The sequence below is a fragment of the Haliotis cracherodii genome, unplaced genomic scaffold, assembly GCF_022045235.1.
Source record: "Haliotis cracherodii isolate W230 unplaced genomic scaffold, xgHalCrac1.p SCAF_6, whole genome shotgun sequence".
In the NCBI taxonomy this organism is placed as follows: Eukaryota; Metazoa; Mollusca; class Gastropoda; order Lepetellida; family Haliotidae; genus Haliotis; species Haliotis cracherodii.
In genome coordinates, this window is record NW_027266319.1 from 28,718,099 (window position 1) to 28,743,276 (window position 25,178).

At 38.8% G+C, this 25,178-nt stretch overlaps 1 protein-coding gene across 4 annotated transcripts in view; it reads right to left on the bottom strand.

The window, feature by feature from the left end:
• Positions 1-621: 621 nt before the first annotated feature.
• Positions 622-25,178, bottom strand: part of LOC139444869 (5-aminolevulinate synthase-like) — a 46,783-nt gene continuing 22,226 nt past the window's right edge. For 2 of the 4 annotated variants that reach the window (XM_071225865.1, XM_071225862.1), the window contains exons 2-13: positions 17,116-17,186; positions 13,992-14,033; positions 11,515-11,683; positions 11,102-11,206; positions 10,298-10,510; positions 9,411-9,630; positions 8,645-8,829; positions 8,123-8,302; positions 7,408-7,572; positions 6,817-6,956; positions 6,138-6,266; positions 622-4,975 (exon numbers count right to left, since the gene is read on the bottom strand). In XM_071225865.1, the coding sequence (XP_071081966.1) occupies positions 4,640-4,975; positions 6,138-6,266; positions 6,817-6,956; positions 7,408-7,572; positions 8,123-8,302; positions 8,645-8,829; positions 9,411-9,630; positions 10,298-10,510; positions 11,102-11,206; positions 11,515-11,677 (1,836 nt within the window). In that variant the 5' untranslated portion in view covers positions 11,678-11,683; positions 13,992-14,033; positions 17,116-17,186 and the 3' untranslated portion in view covers positions 622-4,639. Of the gene's footprint in view, positions 4,976-6,137; positions 6,267-6,816; positions 6,957-7,407; positions 7,573-8,122; positions 8,303-8,644; positions 8,830-9,410; positions 9,631-10,297; positions 10,511-11,101; positions 11,207-11,514; positions 11,684-13,991; positions 14,034-17,115; positions 17,187-19,859; positions 19,935-20,277; positions 20,370-25,178 lie in introns of those variants that run through there. The other 2 variants (XM_071225864.1, XM_071225863.1) reach the window with 2 other exon arrangements.

Genomic DNA, 25,178 nt, shown 5'->3' on the forward strand with positions numbered 1-25,178 from the left:
AGGCTACCCGACCACCCCGCTATCTTCGTGAAAAGGTGGGCGACCTAGTAGGGGTAATGTGGGTGATAATCACATTACATGAAAAACTCAAACGTATAAAAACAGCATGCGTAAATACCCAATGAAGCTTTTTCAGCATGCCTACAAAGGAACTAATTTCCGAAACACAATTACGAGATAATTTAATTTCCGAGTCAAGCCCATATATTTAGAACAGTTATATACATCGAAAACATTATTTCATCTTTTTTAAAAACTTAAAATGTTCACTGAGTCTCTTTTTGGGAAAATAACCCAATAGAGTGATGAATAGATGAGTGAAAAAGATTTGGTTACCCAATGAAAAATGTAACAACCCAATTAAAATAGAAACCCTAGAGTAAAATCTCAATTGCTCGAAAGTTATCTGGAGGCATTAGGCGCCTCTTATGACAAGCATAGTCATCTTTTATGGGAAGCATGGGATGCTGAAGACCTATTCTACCCCAGATCTTCATGGGTCTCATAGATACTGTCTGGCGTTGGCAGTTTTGAGTCCCGAAAGTCGCTAAGCATAACATTAAGCATTGACATCACTCCAAAAGTAATTGTAAAATCAACCAAAACACTCCATCATAATCTTGGTCATTTTATTTCTGTTTTGTCACATAACACAACAGTTTACAATAATCTTCAACAATAACTAATAATATAGACTCTAATAAATAAGTATTCTATAGTATGTTGTGTCACATTTGGCGTACAATGTGTTGCCGGCAGTGGTCAGTGAACAAGATTGGTCACAGCTCTAGGCATAAGGCACCTGATGTTTGAGAACATGAATAGTCACATGCTTAAGTAGACGCGGTCATTAAAGGATGCATTGCACAAATCATATCAGATCATCCTATGTTGGTTGTTGTATCACAAATATGTTTTAGACAAAATAAACTGTATCTATTGCATTAAGTCAGTTTTCAATGTTTGTTCCAAATTCAAACTGCAACAAAATCATGTTTAATACCAGCACTTAGAATATTGCACTGTTTTGATCTTCGTAGTTGTTTCAAGACATTATTTTACACTTTTAATAAATCAATAAATTCAAGCTAATATTGAATTAATTTCTCCATCAACACGTTGTGTCAATCCCAACAACACGTTGTGTCAATTCCACCGATCGCCACGTTGTGTCAATTCCATCAACACTTTGTATCAATCACATCAACATGTTGTGTCAATCCCAACAACACCTTGTGTCAATTCCACCGATCGCCACGTTGTGTCAATTCCATCAACACTTTGTATCAATCACATCAACATGTTGTGTCAAACCCAACAACACTGAATGGGAACCATCAAATCTTCAGTTAGTTTTTGAGATGGATTGTTGCTATGGCAACCTATGCATATGAACTTAATGATTTATTTAAAAATGTTTCAATAACAAAAATAAGTTCACCCTGTAAAGTTACATGGCATTATATCTAAATCACCTTGTAATGTGTGTCTAAAGCTAGCACTTAAAATCACCAACAAAGATAGAGATATTAAGAAAATATATTTTCAGCTCAACAGCAAACAATACCCCTCTTGATGACTGTTGACAGACTAGACTACATTCTACAGATAAAACACCCAGGAACAACACAGTGACTAAACAAGATATACTATGTTGTTTGGAAAATAGCACAATTCTAAACAATCTTTTTGAAATGACATTCCATGAATGATGGATAAATATTGTTTGTTCCCTGACGGCATGAATAACCGGTATAACTCAAAACAAAGATATATCTATATGACGATGATGCGCTTACATAAATATTGCACCACAGTGTCACATGATAGTTTCCCTCCAGACGTGCGTTATTCCTGAAACTCTGGTGATCACTGACTGGACTCACAAAATGTTGCATTCAGTTTTCATCACAATATTAGAGCAGACGTCGGACAAAATGGCAGAAACCCAAATGAAACTGTTCCAACTTTTCTAAAACTGTCCATTCTTTAAAAAGTTAGCTAAGTCTCACAAATACATTTTCTTTTTATTCTTCGTATGACCTAAACTGTGCATGACTGTTTGGTTGTTTATTTTGTATGAACCATTAGGTGTGATTTTTTTTTATTTCTTGGTTTACGGATGATGGGTCACTCTTTCTTGAGAAAATAAAACAAATACAAATTACTCCTTTTTTCACTGCTGATCTTTACTTTAAAAAATGCATAAAATGTTCACACAAAGGTGACAAAGGGAAGTCACTCTGATATTTCTTGCTGGGATTCTTCTCTAATACCGCCAAAGCGTGTCAATGCAAAGCACAATCATGACCAGTTTAATGGTCACCCAAGCTGCCAAAATGGATTGCATGCATTTCACCATGACATGAGTATTGTTATATTGCCATTTCTGCACAAGCTGTGTGCCAGGGAACTAATAAAATGTTCCTTAAAAATTAAGTTGTTTTACATTTGTTAATTCAAATTATTTTTTTTTATGTACCTAACTTTTTAGGACAAAAATCAAGCAAAAACAATTCTGTTTTCTTTCTTTTCTTTTAATTTGCCTACCTCACTTTTGAAATGAGTTTGAAATCCATAAACCAAGAAATAAAAAAATTAAATCATTGAGTCATTTAATCAATAGTTTCCCGGGTATACCTGCAGAAATGGTAAACATTAACTGCCTTGTCAGAGCTACAGTGTTTATCAATTAGTTTTGTCTTAGGGGCTAATCATTTCATATCATGGGGGGAGGGAGGGGGAGAACAGTTAAGCTGTTTCCGAAAAAAATCCTTGATAAATATAATTTATTCTCAAATTTTATACACCAAAAGTATTGCTCTCTGGAGACCTGTTTAGCTCCTCCTTCAGAGAAAATAGTCGTATGTCTTGAAGTTCTGATTGAAAACATCTTCTGTCTCCAACAATTATCCCAGTCCCCCTAAGTCAGTCCTTTATCAGGAACAACTTAATCACATAATCTAAAATCATTAAACGCTGTTTTTCCATCCCTAAGCTAACAATTAGACACGAACACAATCGATAGTTTGACAATATATTTACTTTAACCCAACCTTTAACTTCATTCTCATAAGAAATATTGATTTCCACATTCGACCCATTTTCTAATTTCCAATGTCTCATATCTGTTCCTTATTGACAAATGAGAAATAAAACAACCAAGAGTACGTGTACAGATGCCAGGTCAAGATACTACTCTCAGAAATCAGCTTCAGTCTAAACAGGCAGTTCTAGGCAGAAGGAAATACCAAGCATAGCATTCATGGAATGTGGCCGAGAAGCATGTAGTGATTACCTAGTTAAATAGCCTCTACAGATACATACCCTACACAGTAGACCCTATAACTACGAGATATCATCAGACAATATTATTACCATAAAAATACACCTACCCAAACGTATACATGTATAGCCCATTACACAATGTAAATAATATTTAGTTATATTAATTTGCCAGACCAACTCAATTTCCTGTATGTTAGGTCTTCCACATGCAGGAAGATATACTTTTTGAAATATAAACAATGACAAAAACTTTACTTTTATGAAAATATTAATTTAAGGTCAATACCCCAGCATTTTTGTACCATTTTCCACCTAAAAAAGCTTTCAATAAAACAACTTGCCTGATATTTCTCAAAATGATTCATAAAATGAGTTATAAGGTAAGTATGGGATTGAGATAAACATATATTTATCAACAGTAGTAACTTTATCAAAACGTTTTCAAACTTGTCCTAAATTAATAGGTCATGGCTAATTACCAATATGAGCCCCAATAATTATGTTGTCTACATCTGATAAAATAAATACCAAATACCAAATAATACATTAAGATGAAGAAAGTGTGTTATATCCTTTGAGATGTGATGGTATTAGAGCATAGGTTTATAGAACTGTAAGAAATATATTTGATGGAATAGAACCCTTTCTGAAAGTGGTAATACATTCAAACTAAACTAAAAAAGCAGCTAAAAATGAAGAACGCCTAATGACAACAGATACCATTTACATGCATCCCAAGATGAAATCAGGCTGAAAACACTGATAGTGTTGGTTCCCTAGTATGCCTGTTTCATCCCAAACATTCCGACACACAGCAATTTATTTTTTACCAAAGAAAGCCGAAATTTCCAATACCCAAAAAAACAACAATTTCTTTTAGCAAGGTGGCACACTTTCTCACACCTACAAAAGCTAACCATCAGAACAATTATTCTCAAAAGTCTTCACGGGAGAACCAGTTGCATAATTTTTTGTTTGTTTCCTTATCGTGTGTACATAACATTATCCTACTTGAAGTTTCCCGGTTGCTAGTAAACTGTTGCCTTACATAAGCACACCAAAACCTAAATCCCTACAGTCAAACCAAAATTCAGACACAAGTTTCCATTTGAGGATTTTTAGCTTAGTCTGCTGTTTAACAATAAACACTAGCTTCTTAGCTGAAATAATAGTTCCCCAAATGGCAAATTAAGTATTATAGCATTATGTTTTCAATTTCTTCAAACACATTTTATCTATCCATTGACAACCAAATGTCATGTTTATCAAATTTTATATAGTTTAACAAGTATAAATTTGAAACAGATTGAATAATGTTTTGAATAGTTTGCTTGTTTCTGATTGGCTGCAATTACGCTAGCGCCGCCTGGAGGGACGAGTAGGTACAGTTGGAACGGGAACAAACTGGTTCTCGTTTATAGAATTCCTGTATGTCCAAATCCTTGCGACAACTCTCACAAGTCTTTGGACACATAGGTTTGTAAAGGTCAAGGCCATTTGACTTCCAGATATCAACAACGTTTTTGACAAAGACGTCCATCATCTCACGAGTGTGATGGGGAGTCGGGGCAACGCGGAGCCTCTCACTGCCGCGAGCGACAGTAGGGTAGTTGATGGCTTGGACATAGACGCCGTGTTTGTTGATCAGCTCATTGGACACCTTGGTACATGTGAGAGCATCGCCAACCTGCAGGAGACAATAACCATATAAACATTCTCAGAATATTTGCACAGTTTGCCAGAATTACTGGTGGCTTCATTGGGCAATAGATCAATTCATGCATCGTGTAAGCGTTGAACTGGTTTTACGGATTGAGTGTCAGAATGTTTGTATTTCCCAAAGGAGACACAAGTTTTGTCAAATCTGAAAGACACATACACAAAGGTATGAATTAATTATTACGAACATGAGCAGTGAAGGCATGAAAGACTGAAAGTCAAATCATCAAAGACACAGTGTTATATATCATCGCAAAGGGAATAATTTTGCGTATTGCTTCAGTATAACTTGAGAAGAGTAGCACCACAATCCTCTTTTAACATGAGATATTCGCAAGTACTTGCAAAAAAACAGGAGCAGCCCCTTCACGACATTAGTACCAAAACTCACAAAGTCTTCATATACATGTGTTTCGCAATCTTATTAAAAATCAGATCTTAGTTCTTGCTACTGCTAAACAAAGATAACTACAGGGCAAGTCAGAACAACATTTCGCAAACTTTGACTGACTAATGAAATGACTGACAAGAAGTCGACATTAGCCAATCAGAAAGCTGCTTTCTCAAGTCATATGGCACCAGCTTCAAACTGGCATCCTCCATTCCACACTGCACTTAGCAAAATATTTTGACAAAGTTCTCGATTCAAATTTTGAAAACTGAACAAACAACATACCGGTACTTCTATGTCTAATAGACAGCCAGGATTGTACGTCAATATTCCCGAGGGCTATGCAAAGTCCCTTTGGTTTAAATGTTTACCCCATTGAAGCAAGAACAGACTATGGTTTTGACGGATTCAGTCGTACAGCCTGTAACTGTCGTTAAGGAATACCCTGTGTTAACCTTTTCGATATAGTTCCTCGCCTGTGCTGGTATTCCTCAGAATTTGACAATGACAATGTTTTACGAAAACCTTAACACTCACCTTGACATTTGACTAAACTTGCCCAAAAATATTTCAAAGCAAGGTCCCACCAAAGAGAAGGTATATACTGGGATATCAAATTTAATACTAAATATACGAATACGTTTTGAGAAAGCATAACCACAAACTGTTTTGTGAGATCTCACGACTCTGACCTTTGACCTTTGATGACATGTCAAACTAATTCCCGGGGACCACTCACATGTATAGGTATGATGTGACTGGGGCTGTGCATGGCTGGGATTCCTTCATGAGTTAGCTTCTCCCGCAGATACAAGACGTTGCTTTGATGACGTGCTCGAAGCTCTCGACCCTCATCACTCGCCAACACCTGTTGATTATGAAAAATATTGTATTCATATCTGTTACACATTCTCATGCTGTTCCTAAGGTTTTATCTGGGACAAAGTTGAATCCACGTGCTTCAAGTACCTGCCATCTGTCATAGCAAGAGTTCCACACAGTGTGGCAAGAGACTGACTTACATCGATTGAAGCAAGAGCTCCACACAGTGTGGCAAGAGATTGACTTACATCGATTGAAGCAAGAGCTCCGGACATTAATAGCTCCACACTGTGGCAAGAGGCTGACTTACATCGATTGAAGCAAGAGCTCCACACAGTGTGGCAAGAGATTGACTTACATCGATTGAAGCAAGAGCTCCACACTGTGGCAAGAGATTGATTTACATCAATTGAAGCAAGAGCTCCACACAGTGTGGCAAGAGATTGACTTACATCGATTGAAGCAAGAGCTCCACACAGTGTGGCAAGAGATTGACTTACATCGATTGTAGCAAGAGCTCCACACAGTGTGGGAAGAGATTGACTTACATCAATTGAAGCAGGAGCTCCACACAGTGTGGCAAGATATTGACTTACATCAATTGAAGCAAGAGCTCCGGACAGTGTTGTAGGAGGCAGGGCAGTGGTGAATATGAACCCTGCTGCGTAGCTCCGAACCATGTCGATGGTGTTGGCAGTACCCACGATGTAACCACCCATATTGCCGAATGCCTTGCCTGGAAACAGATCATACTCCATGATGTGATGACAGGTTATCAACAGATGTGTTTGTGACTGAACAACATGTGAGTGATCGAAAGTATAAAGACAGAAATATTTTGACAAGCACTTCATGCATTCTTTCACTGAACAAAGTTACTGCTTTGGCACTAACTGTTGTTATGAAGCATGTTAAACGAAAGACAAATAATTGCTAAGAGACTGTATGAACACTGTTGTACCATTTTTTGCCACAGCCACAATAACCTCAGAATCATATTTTCAGCTTAATAATATTGAAACAGTGTGAGGCAGTTTACTCGATATTTTTTGTAATCTGACTGGCATCCTGCCGAAAGACAACATCTTGCCTTTGATAAAAACAAAACAGCAAACAAATAATAATTTGTTGCGGCCTTAACTTAAACATGTCGAAACATGTTTCCTATCTAAAAATGAAGGTCATACCAAGAGTTCCTGAGATGATGTCAAGGTCATCAAGACACTCGTCTCTCTCGGCAACGCCGGCACCATGGTCACCATAGAGACCCACTGCATGCACCTCATCGACGAAGGTCAAGGCCCCATACTTGTGTGCTACATCACACAGTTCTTTCAGAGGGCTAATGGATCCTGTGGAAATAAGACAACAGTTTGTCACATATCAAGAAACCATTTGTCATGTGCTTCATGACAATATTTCATAAAGTCATTTATTGGTCATACGGGGCGGTCAGGTAGCCTGGTGGTTAAAGCGTTCGCCAAAGACCCGGGTTTGATTCCCGACATTGGTACAATGTGTAAAGCGAATTTCTGGTGTCCCCCGCCGTTATATTGTTGGAACATTGCTAAAAGCGGCGTAAAACCAGTTTATTGGTCTTTATGAAGGCAGGAGACAAAAAAAACCCTAAACTGTTGCATGTTTGATTTGAGATTAAATCCTTCCCTGCCGCCCCCCTCCACAAATTCACACAACAGGATTTTTCAAAAGAGCATAAATTTTGTTAAATGAAACACAGCATATATAACCTTTTTCTCTCCAAAACTATCATGAACAGCAACAAGCATGACATCAACGGAATGACCGTCAAATGTCTCACAAAACACACAATGTCCTGTAATTCTGTCGCAAACAAGGACTCACACATTAACTGTGGTCATAGAGACACCAATGGCCACTCACCATCCATGGAATGCACAGTTTCAAATGCAACAACTTTGGGGACATTGACATCCACTTTCTTGAGAAGCTGCTCGAGGTGGTCAGGGTCATTGTGACGGAATATATGCTTCGGGGCGCCACTTGTCCGGATCCCTGCGATCATGGACGCATGGTTACCTGCATCGGAGAATATATGGCAACCTGGAATGGAAAAATTAGTTTTGTTCAAAATCAATATGCAAGGTTTGTTTGAATCTATTGATTGATTTGTTCACAAGAATTAAATGATATGAACCATTGACATCACAATATTTCATCTTTTGTGTGAGTCAGTGCATCAGTTACATTTTGTAAGTTATAAAGAGAGTATATCAGTCATACCACAGTGTATTAGCTTTAAGACTAAGTACGTTTTAGGTGTTTACCACTGTGTGAATCCTATGAACACGGGTATGGTGCTGACAAACCTACATCATGATCAGGGTGAACAATGAGTTGAGGTAACCTGTAGGGACATTTAAGATAAATCCTTAGTCACTGTACCTGGAAGTGCTTTGAGCAGAGTAAACAGTGTTGAGTCATTGGCCACATAGCAGGAGGTGAAAATGAGGCCAGCCTCTTTCTGGTGTAGATCAGCCAGACGTTGCTCAAGACGTTCATGTAGTGGGGAATTGCCGGAGATATTCCTCGTCCCCCCTGCACCTGCCCCATGCTTTTCCAGCGCTTTCCTGTTAGTAATGCAGACGTGTCTCAAACAACATTTATCGAATACACCCCCTCCCACACTGTCCTGTTAATCATGTAGGCATTTCTCAAACAACCGTCATCAAATAACCGACTTTCATGTTGTCTTTTAAGTCACACAGACTTGTGTCTCAAACAACAGCATTAGATGCTCCATTCCCCGAAACCAGAAGCCTTCCTTCAGAGATCTGGATCTGATGCATAGAGTCTGCAACACTATAACAGCTTTTGTCTTGATTGATTTCACACACGCTCGCCGGAGAGTGGAAGGTCCGGGGTTTGATGCCAAAAGACGCTAAAAAATGTTACTTGTTGTTACCCTGTCTGGCGTTGGGCATTAAGGGGCTAAAACAAGGACTGGTCGGCTTGGAGTCAGTCTACTGTGTCTGAGTGGGGTATTCATGTTATTATGCAGCATGGTATCTCAGTGGGCTAGCACTATAAATCGGCATAAGTCATTCAGCAGCCACACACATACATGTGCATGCGACAAACCCCATTTCACCTCACCTCACCTCACCTCACCTCACAAACACGATCAAGACGAAATGTCTCAGAAACTAACCTGACAGCATTGCACACATTCGGATGCCAGCTCATGCCTAGGTAGTCATTGCTGCACCACACAGAAATGTCCTTCTTGCCATCCGAGTGCTCCTGGGCAAAGGGAAATGCATCTGCATTCCGCATCACCTTCTTGAAGATTCGGTATGAGTGATCCTTCTTCTTCTTGTCAACCTCATTGGCAAAGAATGCTTCATAGTTGAAGAAGCCTGGAGGATCACCTGAAAGACAAGAGTGGTTGGGTAACTGAGGTATCACTGCTTTCAACAGGATTTTAGTATTAAGTGCATGTCTGCACAAGGGACCGTGGGGAGTGGAGTCCAGAAGAATCAGGGGAGAATCACCAAAAGTATTAGTCTCTTGTAGAGAGTCATAAAAGTGGCCCTAAACTTCACCCGAAGTGGTGCTGAACTTCACCTGAAGCGGACCTGAAGTGGCCCTGAACTTCCCCCGAAGTTGCCCTGAACTTCCCCTGATGCTGCCCTGAACTACTCTGAACTTCCCCTGAAGCTGCCCTGAACTTCCGCTGAAGCTGCCCTGAACTTCCCCCGAAGCTGCCCTGAACTTCCCCCGAAGCTGCCCTGAACTTCCCCCGAAGCTGCCCTGAACTTCCCCCGAAGCTGCCCTGAACTTCCCCCAAAGCTGCCCTGAAGCTGCCCTGAAGCTGCCTTGAGCTGTTCTGAACATCCCCTGAAGCTGCCCTGAACATCCCCTGAAGCTGCCCTGAAGCTGCCTTGAGCTGTTCTGAACATCCCCTGAAGCTGCCCTGAACTTCCCCAAAAGCTGCCCTGAACTTTGCCTTGAGCTGTTCTGAACATCCCCTAAAACTGCCTCAATCTTCCCCTAAAACTGCCCTGAACTTCCCCTGAAGCTGCCCTGTCTACTCACCCCCATGTGGCCCCGACCCTTTCCCTCTCAGCATCTTGAGGGTCTCTCCTAGGTTCCAGCCTTGTACTCCTCCAAACCGCGAATCCTTCTCCACGTTCGTCTCCCCCTGCATCTCCACACTCACATCACCAGCAGCAGTGGTGGCAGCATGCTGAGCTACATCCCTGCTCAGTCCGGTGTTGTCCTTGGCAGCTGTCAAGTTGTCAGCGTCATCTAAAACATCAGCAGGGAGTGAGGGAGGATGCTTTTACACCTCTTCCTGCATCCATATCACAACATGGATCACTGACATGTGGCATACCTATGTGCTGAGTGAGTGAGTGAGTTCTTGGTAGCTGGTTGAGTGAGTGAGTGAGCTTCATTCATTGTACCTTTAAGTCAGTGTATAGTGAGTGAGTGAGCATGGTTTTACCCCGCTTTTAGCAATATTCCAGCAATATCACGGCGGGGGACACCAGGAATGGGCTTCACACATTGTACCCATGTCGGGAATCGAACCCGGGTCTTCGGCAGAACGAGCTAACGCTTTAACCACTAGGCTACCCGACCGCCCCAAGTGAGTGTATATGGTTAAGGATGCAATGGAAACCAGCAACCATTTATGACTACAGCCAGCCTGTCCCAGAATCGGCAAACTAGAGGATGACAGCATGAGTATCCATCCATGACTTCATGCAATGTACACACACCAACAGAAAAATGAAACCTTAAATAATTGAAATTTTTTGTTAAAAGTTGGTGTGGCAGGCCTATAAACCAAAGTTTAAACATAAATTCCCTTCCGAATTGAGAGATGAATCTGACCTATTCTGTTGACAGTGATGATGTCTCCCTGGATGGCTGGGCTAGCCTCCTGAAGCTGCAGCTCATTCGCCAGGAAAGGACACTTGGTTGTCCCGGCAACCTCCGCTGTTATAACATCAGAGATGATGTGGGTATGGAGAAGTGAGTGAGTGAGGTTTTGTACAGAATTTCTATCATAGCACAAGAGCCATGAATATATTTTTTTTTAATATGGCTGCTCTGGTTGCCATATTGAAAATCAGATTTGAACTTAACAGCAGAATAGGAGGTATGGCATTTATTTTAAGTTTCAGTCAGGTGAATAAAAAATTAAAGGTCGTCAAAAACAGTGATGAAGAAACCGTTGACATAATTGAATAACAAGATAATTCCATAAATAAGATAAATATTTTCAAATTTGGTTTGGGTCTCACCTTCCTTGGCGTCGACCTCGGTGGTCATCATGCTGGCCGAGGAATACTGGGAGGCATGGGTCATCACTGGGCAGCGGTTGGCATAGCTCAGGAGCTGCTGGGGGAACTGTCTCAGGTTGTTGACAGGGATCTTTGTCAGAAACGGACATGCCAGACGCTTCATGGTGCTCTGAAAATAGTTAGGGATTCAAACCCAGGCCACAAATTATGGTACAGATGAAGGATACATCTGCGTATAGTGAGACCTTGTACCTTGCCCCACCTCACCAGCAGCCTGTTCTATAGTGTTGTATCTTGGTGATGTAGCTGTCATGTGTCTATGTTTAAGTATGTGAGTCCTAGGCATACTATTGCCAAATGTTTCCAATAAATCTTAACAGAGGCTTCCCGATGCCTGAGTGATTCTGGCTGCATATCACTTGTTTATTAGACAATGTATTCATGCACAAAGTCATGTTTGTGAATAAAAATACAATAAAAATAAAAGAATTTTAAAGGGGGAGGACTAGGCTCGGGATATTTGCAGTCCTGGCAAATTTAATCACGTCCCTCAAATAACATTTTCTTGGTCTGTTAAAATTATATTACATGTACAAATTTAGCAGAAATTGAAAACATTATCCTACATGGGATTAATTGCAATGTCTAGACCTAGGCACAGCATGATCACCAGGCAGTGGATAGTCAGCATTCAATGAATAAGCTACTGTTAATGGGCTATGCAGATGATGTAGTAACAGATACTACATTTTATATGGACTACTAAACAATTTGAGTAATGAAGCAACGCATTTCTCTCCTCTTTCAAAAACATAAGCACCAATCAGTAGTTGTTTATGCTATCCTACAAAAACATCTTCAAGACCATTTAAGTTATGGCCATCTTAACTTTGACCTCTTTAACACTGACCAATTTGATTGGTTCCTTTTATACAGCAACACACTGTATTGTTTCACTATAAAGCATCTCAATGTTTTCTTATTTTTTCTGGTATTTCTTGCATCTAGATGGTTACTGAGTTAGAGAAAACACTTTTTGCTTTTTCCTTACTCACTTTTTTTCATTTTTAAGCAAAACCTCAGAGAAGTGTTTTATCCTTATCATATACAGAACTATCTATATTCCAGATCGAGTCAATCAGTAAACAAGTTGTTTTATAGGATCTCGAAACAAGCCCGGGGCCACTGTTCCTCATGGTCATGTGACTTTGTACCTGACTTATATTTACCAGTTGGGCTGCCGAAAACTGGTTCTAACTATGACATGTCTGCTGAAAGAATTCAGATCACAATTGTGAGACATGCTCGATATTTGCAGTTGGAGGAGGTGTGATCGCCTTGACACAGTTGAATGTTTATCCACTCAATACCACCAACTAGTGCAAACAAGAAACTCGGAGTCTGTTGGTCATCATATTCCCAAATGACAGTTCCTTTGTGTTAATTTAAGGCTCTGCATAACATACATCTAGAGTCAGTGTTACTATATATTACATAACACCATGAATCAGGGATTACAGAGGTCAGACGGAGATCAGCAACATGTCTGTTGCCATGACAGCCAGGTATATTTCATCCAGTATACGCCACTGTACAACTGGGTAAATAGAAATTTACCAAAACATCATTGACCAACAAAGTAGAGTTCAGTGTGATGTTTCGGCATAGATACCAATATACCATGTCAGTATTGCCTGACAGGAATAAGTATCTATACAGAAACATCTCCTTTACAGTATTAAAGGACTGTATCTGTATCCTGTGGTATATGACTGAATAAAAAAAAGATAAAGAAAAAGAAAAATAAGGTTGTTATCCATAAATTATCTCTAGTTTGTCATCCATCAACTTCAAAGTAATGCCTATCAAGCAAGCCATCATTGACCAATAGTACTGAAGTATTTTACATGTAAGAACATATAAAGAATGGGAACAAGAGTGTAGAGTTTAGTTCTCCATTACTGTTCTTCCAGACTGTTAAGGAGTTCAAATATACAACTCAACATTTGTTAAGGATCAAAACACTCATCTTTAAAGTCAAAGGTTTGGTCCTTAGCAAATGTTGAGTAGTATAGAACACATATGACAACACATGTTGTTATACTTACATAAAACTGCCATATCAGCAATTATAACAGGATTTTTTAAACCACACCTGAGGTTAGTATCATAACCCTTTTCACACAGCCATATGAAAATTGTAATTAAGAAATCATTTATCAAAATGTTGTTCGATAGAAACGTGCCACATTGGCGATATGAAGCTCCATTTTTTAATATCACTTACAAAGACACTGAATAGAATTGTTGTGCCATATCATGCATATTGACAATTTCAAAGCTGTGTATTTCAATACCACTTACACTGACAATAAACTGAATTGATTGCGACGGTCGTTAATGAACATGATATGAATAAATGACTTCACGGTATTGAGTGGTCACGATGATACTAGCCACAACACAACTAATCTCACCTTGATAAGGCAAACAGCTGGTGACGCTGGTACACAACGAATCTGCAATATACAACACACCTGTAATAACATAATATCAAGGTGGGCGGCACTAATGAACATCATAATATAACAGATAAATATCATTTACCTGAACATATCTCTGTATTGCACAAAAGGCGTTTGTGAAATGGACATTTCAGATAAGACTTACAGACCATTCATCTATTGTAAATGGACTTTTCAGATAAGACTTGCAGAGGTCATCTATTGTCCTGAACTGATATGTATAGCTATTTGTTTTTTTATGCTCATTTATATAGTTAATCAAAAGCTAACAATATTTGTGTTCTCATTCGGTGCTTCAACCAGTTTAAACTCCACCCCAGCATCTTATTTTCGAATTTTTGTTTTATTTCTTTTTCTACAGGTGTTCAAGAAAGTAACATACAAAATAAGGGTATTATGAAAATGTCTGTTGATTATAAATAAATGTGTTTTCATGACCAAAAATCATCATAAAATTCACGAAAATAGCTAAACCCAAAAGAAGGTTTTGAAATAATGAGGCTTTCATTCAAATATAATGATTTCATTTTTGTTTAAATACACTTTCAAAATGTAAGGTAGATTCTTCCAAAGACCAGGAAAACAGTTCGTCTGGCATAACGAGCAAAAATATAGTTCGGCATGTTTTACATCACATGCCTATTTTCATTCAAAGAGTTCATTTTTGATTATTTAGTTTTAATTTGTGAAAAAAAGAGAAGTCTGTGAAAATTAATCAATCTAAGCTAAAAAAAGATCAGAAAATGAACTCTTACCATATTCATTTTAGGTTTTGCTAGTATCACCAACACGAACAGCTTATTCCCAATACACTGTAGGCTTGTCGTGTTCCAGTCCATATGATACAAAGTGCCACAACAGTCTCACTTATATAGCTGGTGTACATTGATCCATCAGTGTCACACCAGGAACTAGCTTTTCTATGAAATACTCGGTTTCGGAAAATAAGTTTCATTTTCTCAAACTGGCCCACAAAGGTTGCTTAAAGCCAAGTCACCATAATGGTCTCCATCTTTGGACAATGACACATCACTTAATATCGCTTGATGATTCATACAAGGCCTTGTCATTTTTATGAATTTGGTAGAGTCAGGTCTATACAGAGATGCCAGGAATAGAATAGTCATTTTCAAAGTTTTATTTGTTTGTTTGTTGGTTAACGCTGCACTCAGCAATATTCCAGCTATATAACTTAAATCTGTAATTAATCGAGTCTGGACCAGATAATCCAGTGATTGACATGATGAGCATCAATCTAGGCATTTGGAAAGTCAGCACGCTTGACCTTCTGACCTTCTGATCTCTGACAACAAGTCTAGGTTGTTGAAGACCAATTCTAAACCGTATCTTCATGGGGTTTGTTTTCTTAGTCCAGTCAAAATGGAACTTCGGAATTCCAGGTTGGTTCAGCAAGGGTAGAAACTGGACTTTTATGGTCAGTTAACGCCCTTGCCTTGGGAAGATGCATTTGTGCATGATAAGGATACTTTGTATTACAATTCTCTTTAATGTGCTTAAAGAGCAAGCTGACACCTTTGTGTCTAGAGATGACATCGACAGACAGTTTTATATCTCATGACCCCACCTCAGCTTGCAGCATGTCATGAGCATGCATCATAACACACCGACTAAATTAGAAAAGTGTAGTTTACGTAATCAGTGTCTCATGTCTCAGGTCTCATTGGATACTTAAAGAGTGAGTGAGTGAGTGAGTGAGTGAGTTTGGTTTTACGCCGCTTTTAGCAATATTCCAGCAATATCACGACGGGGGACACCAGAAATGGGCTTAACACATTGTACCCATGTCGGGAATCGAACCAGGGTTTTCGGCGTGACGAGCGAACGCTTTAACCACTAGGCTACCCGACCGTCCCTGGATACTTAATGAGTGAGTGAGTGAGTTTGGTTTTACACTGCTTTATAAATGAGCTTCACACATTGTACCCATGTTGAGAATCGAACCGGGGTTTTCGGCGTGACGAGCGAACGCTTTAACCACTAGGCTACCCGACCGCCCCTGGATACTTAATGAGTGAGTGAGTGAGTTTGGTTTTACACTGCTTTATAAATGAGCTTCACACATTGTACCCATGTTGGGAATCGAACCAGGGTTTTCGGCGTGATGAGCGAACGCTTTAACCACTAGGCTACCCGACCGCCCCTGGATACTTAATGAGTGAGTGAGTGAGTTTGGTTTTACACTGCTTTATAAATGAGCTTCACACATTGTACCCATGTTGGGAATCGAACCAGGGTTTTCGGTGTGATGAGCGAACGCTTTAACCACTAGGCTACCCGACCGCCCCTGGATACTTAATGAGTGAGTGATTGAGTTTGGTTTTACACTGCTTTATAAATGAGCTTCACACATTGTACCCATGTCGGGAATCGAACCCGGGTCTTCGGCGTGACGAGCAAACGCTTTAACCACTAGGCTACCCGACCGTCCCTGGATACTTAATGAGTGAGTGAGTGAGTTTGGTTTTACACTGCTTTTTAAATGAGCTTCACACATTGTACCCATGTTGGGAATCGAACCGGGGTTTTCGGCGTGACAAGCAAACGTTTTGACCACTGCTTTAACCACTAGGCTACCACCCCCTACCCCCCACCCCCGGGTACTTAAACATCTACCGCACTGAACTCTGCTGAGGTCTGAGTGTGGGACATGTTTGTTTGTTTTGTTTGTTTGTCGTTTAACACTGCACTCAGCAATATACCAGCTGTATTACAGCGGTCTGTAAATAATCGAGTCCGGACCAGACAATCCAGTGATTGACATCATGAGCATCGATCCACGCAGATGGGATATGATGACATGCATCAACTAAGTCAGCAAGCCTGACCACCTGATCCTGTTAGTCACCTCTTACGACAAGCACAGTCGCCTAATAAGACAAGCACAGTCGCCTCATAAGACAAGCACAGTCGCCTCATAAGACAAGCACAGTCGCCTCATAAGACAAGCACAGTCGCCTCATAAGACAAGCACAGTCGCCTCATAAGACAAGCATGGGTTGCTGAGCTCTATTCCAACGGGTCGGGGGACATGTAGGACATGGAGAAGACAACTCACCTGGTCAGGAGAGTCACGGTGAGGTGGGCAGAGGTGTTCAGGTGTGCTTTTCACTGAAAGCGACACACAGTCTGGAAAACAAGACAACAATTAATCCAAGTCTAAATAATCAAGTCTGGCCAAACAAATCAGTAGTTTACATTATGAGCAACACCTCATGTATGGAGATATGATGACACACATCAAACCAAGCAGCGTTAGAAATTGGCACCAGTCTTATAGTCCTATAGACATTTGCCCATCTTAAGGGTTTTACTGTATGTGATGATTATAACAACTAGTGGACTAATACTTTTAGTTTCTATCTCCGCCAAGGCATTAACACATACAATTACAAGTACCTGACATGGTTCAACACAGAACATATTTGATGATGAAAACAATATGGCCCTTCTAAAAAAATCTAGAAAGAGAAACAAAGGCCTTAAACTTTTAATCAAGCCCTATAAGGTTCCCAACTGACACAGGAACACTTAGTCTAAGAGTACTATTAATTTTGAAATTAGTCTTATATGTTTATTGATAAATCTTGTCCCTTGTTTTATTGCTTTTTTATTGCGTTTTATTCCTGAAATATATCACAGAGGACTAATATATAATTAAAAGTGAAAGATCAGAAAGATCTATAGACATGAATGAGAAATATTTCATATACACTGCCAAGTTTGTTTCCTAACAAGCATCCCCACCCTTCATATTAATCCAAGTACCACAGAGCTACAGATATAAGCAGTGTATTTGCGTAGAATACCCCTAAAAATATTCAAAACCCAATTACTTTCAATTAACTTGCATACAGAAACACAAGCATTTAATGAAAAACTCAAATGTATAAAAACAGCATGCGTAAATACCCAATAAAGACTTTTCAGCATGCATACAAAGGAGCTAATTTCCGAAACACAATCACGAGCTGATTTACTTTCCAAGTCTAGCCTATATATTTAGAACAGTTATATACATCGAAAACATTATTTCATTTTTTTGAAATCTTAAAATGTTCACAAATTTTGGGAAAAATCCAACAGAGTGATGAATAGATGTGTGAAAAAATATTGGTTACCTAATGAAAAATGTAATAACCCAATTATAATAGAAACCCTAGAGTAAAAACTCAACTGCTCAAAAAGTTATCTGGAGCTCTGAGTACCAATAACATCTTTCAGCCTCTCAAGTAGTAACACGCCTGAAATATGAATTTAACATACCGGTACAATGGGTATGCTTCTTGGCAGGATGAAAACGGTCTCTGTTATGGTAATACTGTTACCTTATACTCTGTTTGTTATCATCATCAAATTAATAGTCTACGATAGGGAAAATCATGTTTCAGTTGGAACTATATTTCCTGGTATCACTATCTGCCTGACCAATCACTGCCTTTATGCATTGTTAGAAATTGGCACTCGTCCTGTAGTCCTTGCCAAACTGCCCAATAGTTAAGGCATCATAAGGACAAGTAGAAATTTGCAAAATTTAAGGGTTTTTCTATATGTTTTTCATTATAAGAACGAGTGGACTAAAAATGTTAGTGTCTACCGCTGTTATGATTTATGATATTAATGGAATGAATTTGCAATGTCATGATACTCTTTGTGAGAGATAGAACTTGGGCTGGGACGGGTAACTCGGGTACTCGGGTCAGGTGGGTCCTAAATAGGACCCAGGGTACCCACAGGACTACCCGGACTCGTGGTTAGTCAAATGATATATTGTTTAATGACAAAAACTCACTATAGCTCAGTGGTTACACTCGCTAATGTTCGCATTTCTTTCTGACGATGCACACATTCCTTTTGACTTGTATATGTTTGAGTAAAGATAAAGCCTCAGTGTACGCATGATCTGATCATTTGACACCTGTATCTAAATAATTTTGGCCAGGGCTGCGGTAACACAATTCCCAATCAGACATTCCCAACTCTTGAGACCTGAAGTGGGTTCCCGGGTAGGGTATAATAGTGGGTCAGGTACCGGGTAGGAAATTTAGACTCGTCTAGAACTCTAGAATTTAAGAATGACATTATATGATAAAGTTGTCATGACATTACTATTACATAACACTATGTATGTAGCTCACCAAGGCCCAGTAAACACATTGTTATTTCCAACACAGGATACTTTCCATCCAAAACACACTCGTGTCATAACCTGAATATATCAATTAAAGTAAGAGTACATTCAAGTGTAACGTAATCACCCCAGCCACCCACCCCCCCCCCCCCCCCCCCCCCACACACACACACACACAGACGTATTTCTCCATTTAAACAGTTACCTATTGACTTGAACTGTGAACATGTATTTTATAACAACATTGATAGTTTGTAATAAAAACGCAGAACATGACAATCAAAAAATGTTGTCTACAATGCAACAGATGGATCTGAGTATATATTCATTCTGAAAAATAGCTATCAATAATATATTTAGATTTCTAGGTACAACCATATACAATATAGTTGAAAAGACTGAAATTAAATAAATGCAATTACATTCAGCTAAAAATACACCATGAAAATGAATTATCCAAAAATACAATATACATAGCAACAGCAAAATAAATCATATTTTTATTATACAGTCAAAAGGTGAAAAGCAAAACACAGTTTTTCAACATTATGTTCAGCAAAAACAGTTCATTTGGGCTTGACATGAAAATTTACTGAGTCAGTTATTGAACATGGGTTCTGGATTTCAACTTTTCTATCAGTGCAACATTTTAGAACACGGCAAGCACTTGCTTGATAAAGGCTTGAAACTAGCTACGCTTCCTAAACATTGCATGGGTAGAAAGAAGAAAGAATAAATCCAGTCAATCATTGATACCACCATTTCTAAAAAGCCACGTAAAGATAAGTCGAAAAAAGCCGATCATATGTCCGATAGTCAAAGTGACCTCAGTGTTACAATAACAGGGCGCTACAGTTGAAGCAGAACCACATCCACTACATCACGCAAACCTAATTTCCTCCAAGCATGATTCAGCTATTTATATCTGTTTACAATTCACTTGTATCACGACAGCCCAATACATCCGGCTAGTCTACAAGGCAATTCTGTGACAGTTCTCAATCACAAGCACGTAAATCTAGAATCAGATCTTACATGGCCTATCTATATTTCCATACTGTTTTAATTAGAGACAATAAAATACATTACCCGTCAATGTTGGCCTCTCAATGCTGAGCTGATACGGAATAGATTACGTTAGCCTGTTTAGGGCTCACAAGAGTGGACAGCTTAGCCCTGGACATGTATGAATAATTTGTTTGGGTGCAACTGAACTGTAGTCCATGGAAGGGAGTTATATATAAGCTGCAGACTTATGAAATGTTTCAGTTTGAATTGGTACAACAGACAGACAGTAACATGACGTATGCTTAACTGGGGCAGGTATCATACAAACTAAAGCCCAGCCTGTGTATTGTATATGCTGTGTATTATACATGTATGTAGGGAAATATTATCAATAGCCAATGACGGACCAGATTCAATACTGTGTAAAACAGACTAGCTTCATTCATATCTCAGCTGGCTTCACTGCACTGCCTTAATTCATCTGTCAGCTCATAAGACATGGTCTGTACTGCTCACATTAGCTACAGACACAGACACAGACACAAATAGATTATGAAATTGTCAGATTGTTAAACATATATAGTTAGGAGCACATATACCATCAGTTCGAGGGCAATGGGGTAGCCTAGTGGTTAAAGCGTTCACTCATCACGCTGAAGACCCGAGTTCAATTCCCCACATGGGTACAATGTGTGAAGCCCATTTCTAGTGTCCCCTGTCGACATATTGATGGAATATCGCCAAAAGCAAAATCCATACTACTCACAGATCATTAAATCGGATGTTTAACACCCAGCTAAATATTGGCTTCTGGGACACTGACATACAAACTTAATATGAGAATAAGACAAATATTATTTTGGAAAAAGCTGGTTTCAGAAACATTAATATGTTAAAAATATTTATGAAAGAAAATGAATAATAAAAAGTTTTACTAAGTATTAGAAGGGTAGTTAGAGAGAGAGCATGGGTGGAAAAAATCTTTAATTCTGTATAAATTACCACCAAAGACAATAAATAGATCTTAATTGTGCACCCCCCCCCCTTTAAAAAAAAGCTGTATCCGCCCATGGAGAGGTACCGTAATTCCTCCTGAAACTGTCCAATCACATAAAGCCAATGGAAAGCGGAATCCCGTGTGTATCAGCATGGACAAATATCTAAGTGGGGATACAGCTTTTGTTCCTCCCAGTTTTGTGTGATGGCTTGTTTACTTCCCCCAAAACACAATAAAGAAATAGCATGAAATACTCACATCCCCGCCAATATGACATGTCGGGTGTGTGCAATGCATTAGCTCCTGTGAACTATGTTCACTGGGCCTTTTTGTAAAGAAATATAGTACGTTTTCAAGATCTGCTCCGGAAACGAGGACTTCCGCCATTTTCAGTCTAACTCAAAGTCGTTGCCACGGAAACTCGAAAAAATAACTTTTAAAAAAAATCCCAAACTATCAAAAGGCACCAGTTCACCACAAGACCTATCAATGTGCAAAATATGGTGAAGAAAAATGGTACTTTTTCAAGATCTGCTCTGGAAACGAGGACTACCGCCATTTTCAGTCTAAATCAAAGTCGTTGCCATGGAAACTCGAAAAATAACTTATTTTAAAATCCCAAACTATCAAAAGGCACCAGTTCACCACTAGATCTATCTATGTGCCAAGTTTGGTGAAGGAATATGGTACGTTTTTCAAGATCTGCTCCAGAAACGAGGACTACCGCCATTTTCAGTCTAAATCAAAGTCGTTGCCATGGAAACAAAAAATAACTTTTTTAAAAATCCCAAACTATCAAAAGGCACCAGTTCACCACTAGATCTATCTATGTGCCAAGTTTGGTGAAGAAATATGGTACGGTTTTTAAGATCTGCTCCTGAAACGAAATGTGACGGCCGGCCAGACGGAAGGACTGAAGGACGGCACCCATTCCTATATCCCCCTTCCACTTCGTGGCGGGGAATAATAAATGTCTCTGGTTAAATCTGGTCAAAAGACAATTGACAGTGTGTTCAAGTAACCACAGGGTAAAAATAGACGGTTGTCAGTATGGCTGCGTACGTGTTTGCTATGGAAGGGGATCTGTGCTAAAATGTAATTTTTTAACGTAATATATGCTTTTAGATGCAGAAAATCTACCAAGAATAATAATATCATTTTACAGCAAGCATAACCACATCTATCAAGGAGACTGTATTTTCCGATGTTTCTCATCTTATCTAACACAAGCATAATGTAATTTTGGCACAGATTGTCTTCCATAGTTTGCATTTCAAGATTTCGTAAGTCCCATGCTCACGTGGTTATTTACATAGATATTTGAACATATCTTATGGATTCAAAAAGGGTTATGTATTGACTTAACAGACATATACACAGGCTGTTTTTCTTACAAACCAACTGTACCTGGAAACAGTTCCTATACAATCCCCTCTTCTAAAGCACGCACGTAATATACACCGTCCTACTTCTGACTATCATCCCCCGCCCCCTAACTGCCAATGACCCACCCAGGCAGTCTGCCCACAATGAACAAACTTTTTCATCTTGATACGCTTCACATATTGAGATAAGTCTGCAATCTCAAAGCACCTAAATGCACCAGGATCCAAATTCATGAAGAATGTATATGTTTTAAAAAGGACGATACTATTTTTCCAAGCCTTTTAGAAGGTAATTTCTTATCAGTTTGGGGCAAAATAGTTCAGAAAGTGGAACTCAATCACATATTCTCACCCTTATGTAAGGATGATATATTCTATAAACCTTTAGAAACATGGAAGGACTAGGTGCAAACAAAATCGTAGTTCTAATGTGATTCAAGTCTTTGTAAGTTTGCCAACACAGAATTTATAAACAATAAATCTAGAGGTCAAACACATATGGTCTAATCTACCAAACAAAAAGTGAAATAATTCCACTTTTACGACTGGTCGTGTATGGGAATGGGAGACGTACCGCAACGTTCTGTAAATTATTACGCCACAGCAGTTAACTGCATTTCTGAGGTCATATCATTGTATGACATCATCAATGGAATGTCGCTGCACTTCAACATTGATGGAAATACCAGTATGTACCGGTAAGTATGTAATGCGCACATTTCTATCCATATGCTACAAATAATTCACTCTAATATATTTATGATGTCTTTTACAGATGAAAGTTTTATCCATATGTTAAATTATTTTTTTAAAAGTTAATTGCTATTTATTATACATTATTGCAGAACTAAAATACATTTTCTTTTCTATTTCTAACATAACTTTAGCCATCAATAAAATAAGTAATTTCCCTAAAAGCTGCTAATATATATGATGAGTTTCACAGATGAACGTTTCATCCATATGTTAAATTATTTTTTTTAAAGTTAATTGCTATTTATTATACATTATTGCAGAACTAAAATACATTTTCTTTTCTATTTCTGACATAACTTTAGCCATCAATAAAATAAGTGATTTCCCTAAAAACTGCTTTAGTAAAAGGGGAATTTGGCATGGCTGGGAGCCCTGTGCAACATAATGAACACAAATTAAACTCCCTCCTTTTTTCAATTTGAAATTAGATTAAATCATCTCGAGTTATAGAGATAAGCACATATACATAATCAGGATTTATTTCTTCACATGAATCTGATCCCATGCGTTATGCTGACAGCAGCTTGGCTGGAGGTATCAAGCAAGTGGGTTACTTTGTAAACATGTGTCATTCAGCAGTGTCCTGTAGCAGGTGGAGAGTTCTCATTGGTCCACAGAAACAAAACAAGCAACGTGATTGGTCATGAGGCTTCAAATGACTCATTTGATTGATGGCTGTTAAAATTATGTCAGAAATAGAAATGTAATTGTTTTTGGAGGCTAGTTCTTATGAGCTAGTTCTGCTGTACCAAGAGCATCATGCATAACCAGTTCAAATATACTGGTCATAGGGGAACACTTAAGACAGGCTGACCTCAAACCCAATCCCGGTTCCCTAATGAAAATCTAGTACTTTCTCCCTTACTACATTTTGTCAGTCAGTTAGTTTCACGTCAATCTTTCACTCTTAAAACAGAGTCATCTGCTTGTTGCCAGTCACTGTGTGCTATTTCTGTGTCAAGGTGACATTTGGCATCATTAATAGTACTCCAACAAGACACAGAGTAAGCAGGGCTCACTTATACCCCAGACTTCGACTCCAAATTATTTCTCAGTTCAAAACATGTAAAACATCATTACACATATCAAAATCAAACCTTGCGCTGCACCTCTTCTAGAAGTTATGGAAACTGTTCCCTAAATTTGAAAAAAAATCCATGCAGCAGTTTTCAAGTTATATCTCGCACAAACGCTTTAATAAGAAAATTCTAAGTGAAAAAAAGTTGTATTTGTTCAGAAAATCAAAATATTGAAAACAAACTTCACACTGCATCTCTCCTACTGGTGTAGAAACTGTGCCCTAATTGAAAATAAATCCATTAAGTCAAGTTCAAGTCATAGGCTGCACAAATGTTGAAGTAAATTAATCCTAAGTAAAAAAAAAGGAAAATATCTGTATTTTTTCAGAAATTTCACACATTGACATCGAACTTCACGCTGCACCTCTCCTATAGGCAAAACAAGTTTTAACCAAGTTTGAAAAGAATCGATGTAGTAGTTTTCAAGTTATTGGTCACACACAAATGTCCTTGGAAGGACGGACAGAATTCCTTGGTCCAACTAAATGCCCCTGCTGTTTTGGGTCAGGGGCATAATGAAAGTCTAGCTTCATCTGTCTTTATATTTTCAGAATGGAAATTCCTGCATGTGATGCAATTTTCATTGCGCATCTGTGGATATTCATTGTGATCCATGACAGCTGACTTAATGTACTGTAGTCAAATAATGTAACACGTCAGAGGTGTTTATCAACACTGTCAGACACTGAGACTAACAGCCCTTGAACACATAAAACATAGCCCAGCCATATATTACAGGTCAATATCCAGGACAAACCGGAAAAC